The sequence below is a fragment of the Octopus bimaculoides genome, chromosome 20 (genome assembly GCF_001194135.2).
Source record: "Octopus bimaculoides isolate UCB-OBI-ISO-001 chromosome 20, ASM119413v2, whole genome shotgun sequence".
Taxonomy (NCBI): Eukaryota; Metazoa; Mollusca; class Cephalopoda; order Octopoda; family Octopodidae; genus Octopus; species Octopus bimaculoides.
This window is the reverse complement of record NC_069000.1, coordinates 32092973-32100964: the sequence shown is the minus strand read 5'-3', so window position 1 is coordinate 32100964 and position 7992 is coordinate 32092973. Positions and strand designations below refer to the sequence as shown.

Below are 7992 nucleotides of genomic sequence, written 5' to 3'. Positions count from 1 at the left end.
ACACACTCGCATATATATATATATATATATATATATATATATATATATACGCACATGAACGTGCATAGCTCAGTGGTTATGTATATATAAGATACACGTCTCACGTCTCCTAATTTCCATCAAACTAATTGAATTCAACTCGAAGTTTTAATAGATGTTTACTTGAAGTGCAACGAAATGGGATTGGACACGGAACTATGTGGTTGAGAAACTAAACTCTTACTACGCAGTCATTCCTGCGCCTATGAAATTAATATGTTGCACCGAGATATACTTGTCTATTTCCGTCCAAATTTCATCATCTAAGGATTGAACGGATAAACTACTCATAAAATATTTGCAATAATCAACAACATTCAAGTGCAAATGGCTTTGACGTAGTGGAATTTACAATAACAAAAAAAATATTACCATTGTTTTGTGGTTTTGAGTGTCATCGACCGAAATTTGACATTCGTGCATTAGAATCAATTTTGTGATATCAGTCATGGGGCTCCTAACCCGAGCAGTTTGTGGAGCGAATATCTCCAGCAATTATAGGCTGTCCTACTTCCTCTCACATGCATTACGACCTCTCATAGAAATGTCCCCAGATGTCTATGTGAGCACAGAAGATCTCAGTAAAATCAGTACTTGCAGCCACTGCGACGATCTCACATGTCGTGTAGTGGATAGTATGGATGTAATTTCACTCCACCCATCTATAGACATAGATTTTTCTGTAGAGAAATGCATTGAGATAATCTGTGAGAGTGAAGTAGAGTTCCGTGAAGTCAACACTAGAGAACTGGGCCCCTTCCTTAGACTAAGCTACGACAGTGACTATTTAGACGACCATGACCTCAGTAGATTCTGCTCCACCATGTCACATGGCGGAAGACCAGCCACCATCACCTCAGCAGTGAAGAAAAGCTCCGCAGAGCCCTGGAGTAGCTGGACCGTACCTACCCAAGACCCTGAGAACAACAATCAGGTGAAAGGAATGATTGCACTTAGAATACGGGCTAGCGTAAGAACCACCTTGAAGAACCATATAGTAAAGTTTAGCAAGAAACTATACATGCAGAACTAAGGTGGAGCCATTGGTGTCGGTGTAACTGGAGATGTGGTCGGCCTGGTGGGACAGAAAACTTAAGCAATCCTTAGCAGAACAGAACTCATCTACTTTATAGTAGACGATATTAATATGCTAGTGAAGACCAAGAGGAACATAGTGGAGAGAATCCACCACGTAGCTAACTCCATCCATTAAAGTATCAAGATAACACAAGACTACCCCACTAGGTACCCCAACAATAGACTTCCCGTCCTTGATTCTGAACTTTGGTTAGAGACTGTGAACAACAGTGTGCAGCTCCTCCACTCCTATTACATGATACCCATAGCTTCGAAATATGTTGCTCAGAAGAACTCGGCTTTGTCACACAACATGAAAATTAAACTGGTAGTAGATTTAGTTAGAATAATGAACAACGTGACCCCACTATGCAAACCCTATGAATCTAAGAAATATGTGCAGAACTTCATGCACTGCATGCAGTTCTCTGAATATGATTACAAAGATAGGGTTCGAGTTTACAGAGGTGTCAGAAAGAAGTTAGTTAACATATGTAATGAAACCTGTGGTAACTGCCCTAGATATAGAAGCAAAGACTGGAACATAATGCAAAGGACTTGTGTCAAAGTAAACAGGGTGAACACGTTGTATAAAACTGACAAATATCAAGGAGTGATGTTTGTAGAGGCCACAACCCATGGAAAACTAGCCCATAGATTTAGGAAAACTCTGAAGGAGACAAAACTCAACATCAAGATTGTTGAAAAGCGAGGAAACGCCATCAGGTCGCAACTGTATCGTACCCCTTTGAGAAAACCATATGCACCAATGATAACTGCATAGTATGTAGATTTAGCCCTGGCATTAACTGCAGAACTTGAAATGTAGTCTACAGCATAAGATGCATAGAATATGCTTGTAAAGACATGAACATGACATACACATGGGGAGACATCTAGAAGCATTGTGGAAAGACTAAATGGACATTTGAGACAATGTGACGATAAAAAAACAGCCCTCCATACTCTACCAACATGTCAAGGACCAACATGTCAAGGACCAACATGGAGGCTGCCTGGGTCAACTTGACATCTGCATTTTATCCAACAATATCGCGATCTTATTCATTCTTTTGTTGTCATATTACTATTATTATGAATATATATATATACATGCAAACACATATACAAATATATGTACATACATACACGCGCACGCATATACATAGTTGCTCGTGTGTGTAAACACACACATAGACATAAATGTAATTCATGCATCAAGAATACATACCTTCATGAATACTAAACATTTGGACAGGCACGCATACGTATATATAGAAATACAAGCCGACACACGCATACATGGATATGAGGAAGGAGGGAGGGGGAGAGTTTACTGAATCATTATTATTATTATCAATATTTCACTTTTCTGAATCTGGAAAATGCAAATTTGGCGCACTGGAAACATCGTAGCATATTCTCAGCATGCTTGTTTACTAAGTTTTCGTTACATAAGAGGATGTAGAAGGCTTCCTGAAGGTGGATAGTGTGTTACATGGGTGCGATGTTTTTAATTATTGACCGTTCTATTTCATATTTTACTTTTCCTTTTTTTTTAATCACCATTATAAGTCCGCTAGAGATGTTGCGTGCCGCCGGCTCATCTTTCGGAATGAGGAGATATTTTTTCGATAGCGGACCTTAAATAGATTTTCGGAGGCCCTTATTTATGTGCATTTATGCTGTGGTGTGGTGATTTTGCATTTATATATGATGTTTTTTTGCATGCGTTGTTTCCTCGGCGGATATGCAGATTTCTTGCGACAGCTACAATTATTTGCACTTTTAGTATTTTTATAGTTATTTGGTGACTTTCTACTTTAGGTGCGTGGGTGTTAGTATTAATTTAGGGCTTTGGCAGGTGTGAGAATGATGCTTTCTTTATACCCAGCCCTAGCTAGTGTTTCATTGTAGTAAGGTGCATGTATGTTGAATATTGTCTCGGTGGCTGATTGGCGTGTTATTCTGGAGGTTATGTTCCTAACTACTGTTTAGGTTATGGCCGGTGGATGATTAGACCTTAATGTCAGAATAGTGCAACAATTCCCTCAACTGAAAAGGATCAGACCAGATCCTGGTCTATGCACATTTTACCTATTACTCGTTTCAGTCATTGAACTCCTACCATTTATGTATCTAAGACACCAATTCGGTTTGTGGTATGGTTCTACATCTCGGTTTCTAAATTAAAAAATAGCATCTAGGAAATGTATCTTAGAGTAATTACTGTCTATTGTTATAGATAGGCCGAAATTTTAAAATAATTTATGTAGTTTATTTTTTCCGTAGCTCTATTTCTACTTTAGTACAATTATCTATTACAAAAAGGGCATTGTCTCTGTATAGAGCCCACGACGCTATTAGTGGGAATGAGGATTTGGCGTGGAATAAGTTATAAATTCCTACGATATCCGTGAGTTGAGCTGCTCTAACCCATTGGTATATCGAAGTAATTCGTTCCATCTGATCTCGCCCTATGTTTGCTGTCGCAATTAATAACGGTTTCTTGTGCTGTTAATATTTATTGTGCTGATTTAGATAACCTTGAATTTTACATTGCAAATATGAGTATTTTATTGTATTATAGGGTTAATTGTGGAGTAGTAGTTATGTATATCTAATTGTATAAATTTGGAGTTTTAGGTGTTTTTACTGGTTACTTAAACTTTCCTATTACCTCCTGAGTGTCTGACCATAAGGAAATTCCAGTCTTAATTTTGAGTTCGGGCATTATTTTATCTATGATATTTTTGCTTATACGTCCGAGATTCGATGTCGATGGACATATTAGTCGGACTTTAGGGTCGTTATGGTTTATCCTAAGTTTTCGTGGGACATATGGTTCACTCCTATCGTCTGTCTCTAGCTTTTTCCTATATCAAATTCTTTGTTCTTTATATTAATTAAGATGTTGTTGGGTGTGCGTGCCTGTCCGCGTTTTTAGTAGGCATGAATGTATGTATCGACATAAGTGTATATATATATATATATATATATATATATATATATATAATACAAAATGGGACAAGAATGCAAAACATCCATATGTATATGCGTGCTTGTGTATGTTTGTACACATACTTGTATACGTGTATGTATGTATATGTGCGATGCGTGTGTGTGCATGTGTGTGTTTCAAGCGTTAGTACGTATATGTGAACGAACATGTATGTGTACGTATAGGCCGAATCTTAAAGGTCAGCTAAGCACAATCGCATGTGCAACCGACCACGAAGAACAAATCAACACTACAAAGAAATCAAATGCCAATACCTTTCAAACGGCAACCACTTTAACAGTAGCAGAATCACCACCCACTACAGCTACACATTGAAAGTAATTTGCCAACGGTCCTTCAGCAACAACACACCTTGATAAACTCAGTGATTACTACTAAATTCAGGCCACGACAGACAGAGAGGATGTTCTTGAAGCCGAGGATTTTAAATTTAGGGAGACAATATTTACATATCGCCTGAGGAAACACAACTAGATCTCATAATGCACGAAAGCGGTTACATAATCAAATACCTGCACACATGGAGAACTACGTTGCGTGGAAACAATTGTAGTGATTAAACAATAAACGTCCAACTGTCCTCCTTCGTTGCATCCAATGTTTTCAATTATGTGTGTGTGTGTGTGTGTGTGCGTGTGTGTGTGTGTGTGTGTGTGTGTGTGTGTGTGTGTGTGTGTGTGTGTGTGTGTGTGTAAGAATATGAGAAGTTTAACTCACTTGTGATCTAAACGAATAGGTACGCTGAGTAAGTGCTATATTTAGTCGAACATTAGATTCCAAGATCAGAGCTAAGGCTGGATCTAGGGATCAGTGTTAGGGTTCTGTTATAGCGTGTATATATTATATTAGATGAAAATTCAAACCCAAGGCAGAACGAGTATCTAGTCATTTAGAATAATTTAATTAGGGTAATGTATATTATTAATATATGCAGCTGTTTCTGCGATAACCCAAGTAGTTGGTTAGTATGTCCGTGCACTGGGTATTCCGTCATGAGGGACAATGTATGAATAGTTTAGACTGGGAGAATTTACAGTTTACAAGGCATAAAATTCACAGTTTATAAAGAACATAATGAAGAATAAAGTTGTAAAATAGAAGAATAAAGAGTATAGGTAGATAGAAGAATATAGTCAGGTGAATAATATTCACAGCTCATCTTTTTCCAGAGGATATGGATGTAGGTTGGTACTCCCATGAAATTCTCCCCGTCTAAACTATTCATACCTTATCTCTGATAAAGAATACACAGTGCACGGACATGCTAAGCAACCACTTGGGTTATCCCAGAAACAGCTGTAAGACTTCAAATTCACCTTATCCTAATTAATTCATTCTAAATGACTTGAGATACACGTTCTGCCTTGGTTTTGATTTTTCCTCTAATGTAACATATATATATATATATATATATATATATACTGATAGAGACAGATAGGTCGATAGATCGAGACGCACAGACAAATAGATAAGTTAACTTACCTTGTATCCTATTAATGTGTTATCTCTAAACTCGGACGGTTTTAATTTCATTAGCACTTCTTCTAGCTGTGTGAGATTCTCTTTGCTCCGTGTCTTCATCTGAAGAAAATATCAACAAAATTACTGATAGCGAATACAATTATTATTATAATACAGAAATTGTCTTTTTTAATAGTTCCATTTAGCGTGAATATAAAGTTGTGCTACAGTTTCTGTTGTGAAAGTTGGGAGATAATCATGCTTGGACGACTACAATAAAAAGTAATGAAAAATGAAAATGCTAAACGCTAAGATGTAGAGGCTTGCATAAGAGGAACTATTCAGAAACAAATAATTCAACAAACGTGTACTCAGTATTTGCTTTCATATATATTTGAGTTTCTCTCCCCGATCTCCCTCTTTTTTGCACTTTATCTTTCTCTCCTTCTCTTCCTCTCTAAATCGTATATGTGTCTGTGTCTCTTTCATTTTTTAAAAGCCTGGTACTTATCCTATCGGTCTCTTTTAAAGAATCGATAAGTTACGGGGACGTAAACACACCAATACCGGTTTTCAAGTGTCGATGGGGGGATACAAACACAGACACAAAGAAACACATATACACACACATCTATCTATCTATCTATCTATCTATCTATCTATCTATCTATCTATCTATCTTCCCGAGCGTTAAACTAATACATCCTTTTGTTGTTTACACCCCCTGTCCTCGTCTGTTGTTTTTTTTTTTCGTAAATTCTCCATACGACGGGCTTCTTTCAGTTTTCGCCTACCAGATCCACTTACTAGGCTTTGGCGGCCCGAAGCTATAGTGGAAGATATTTGGTCAAGGTGCTCTGCAGTGAGACTGAACCCGGAACCATATGGTGAAGAAGCAAGCTTGTTACCACACAACGACGCCTGCACCTATGTATATGTATAGTTACAAATTTCTTTGCATGTTCGGGCTTTTGTGTATGTATGTATGGATGTATGTATGTATGTATGTATGTGGATCACGGTGTCGAGCAGACTATCGAGGATGTTATCGTACACCGCTGGTGACAATGTACTTCGGACTATTTTACCTTTCGGGTGACGCTTCTCCGTTGGCTTGAACAACACTACTCCCGAACAGAAATCAAGTTCATTGGAGTTTCACGGACTGGGAATTTTACTCAAGAATTTTACTCAAAAACACAACAGACAACTGGTTTGGGAAGCGAAACCACAACCTGGGATCCTGAGTGCAACACCCAAACAACTAAGCCACGTACTCTCTCTTATGTATTTATACAGGTACGATATCGATTTTCCGGAACATTTTGTTCCAAAGTCTTCCCGGACTACTGATGTCTTTCCGAATCAGCAATGGTGATTATTACATTAGTATAAATGATACAAGTCTATTAATATTGCACAGTGAGAAGTACTAGTTTCTGTAAAGTACAAGTAAACTACACTTGTCCGAATAGTCATTGTATCTATACATGAACATACACATACGCAAAGATACATGCACTCACTCGCAAATACACATGCATGCATACATATACATTTATTGACATAAACATACGCACATAGAGGCAGACATACATACATAATACATACATGCATACACACACACATACATACATACATACATACATACATACATAGAATGGTAATTAATTCAACATATAGCTGAATTCTTTTTAAGGACCTAGTCTAGCTTCACAAGGCAATGGTATGCAAACATAAACTGACATGACCGCTACATTCAGTGCAGTCTAAAATAAAACAATACCAGTAAAAGAATTCAGAATAAAACAGTTGCAGTAAGGAAGAATATAGACTAAATCGTAAAGTACAGCACACATATTTACTTACCAATCGGAGAAGAGAAAATGTTTGTCGACTTTTTTTAGAATCAGTAACTGTAAAATATAATCGAAAAAACATAATATTGAATCATGAAAATTATATAGTTTAGGGCGATAAAGCACATGTTTAAAAATGGAAAATATTTCAATAAACCTACACTGTGTTTTGATAGTTTCGATTTGCTGTCCTCGTCACGTCTTGTCTGCATAAATATGTACGTAGTATATACGGGATTTCGACAAGGTGCTTTAATATCAAATTTCCTAATGTGTGTATGTATAAATACTCATATACGTGTATGTTTTGTGTGTGTCTAACTAACTACCTAAAACTGTTTGTCTGTCTGTTTCTCACTCTGTATACATGTGGTAAGAAAATTGTTTCCCAACCACATGGCTCCATGTTGAGTCCCACTGCGCGGCACCTTGGGCAAGTGTCTTCTACTATAGCATCGGGTCGCTCAAAGCCTTGTGAATGGATTACTTAGACAGAAACTGAAAGAAGCCCGTCGTATATATATGTATATATAT

The 7992-nt window shown here is 37.3% G+C and overlaps 1 protein-coding gene across 1 annotated transcript in view; it reads right to left on the bottom strand.

Annotated features, from left to right (window-relative positions):
• LOC106877684 (pleckstrin homology domain-containing family G member 7) overlaps positions 1-7992 on the bottom strand; it is a 183844-nt gene that overhangs the window by 142270 nt on the left and 33582 nt on the right. Inside the window, exons 4-5 of the mRNA XM_052974963.1 lie at positions 7469-7515; positions 5621-5719 (exon numbers count right to left, since the gene is read on the bottom strand). Of these exons, the coding sequence (XP_052830923.1) occupies positions 5621-5719; positions 7469-7515 (146 nt within the window). The remainder of the gene's footprint in view (positions 1-5620; positions 5720-7468; positions 7516-7992) is intronic.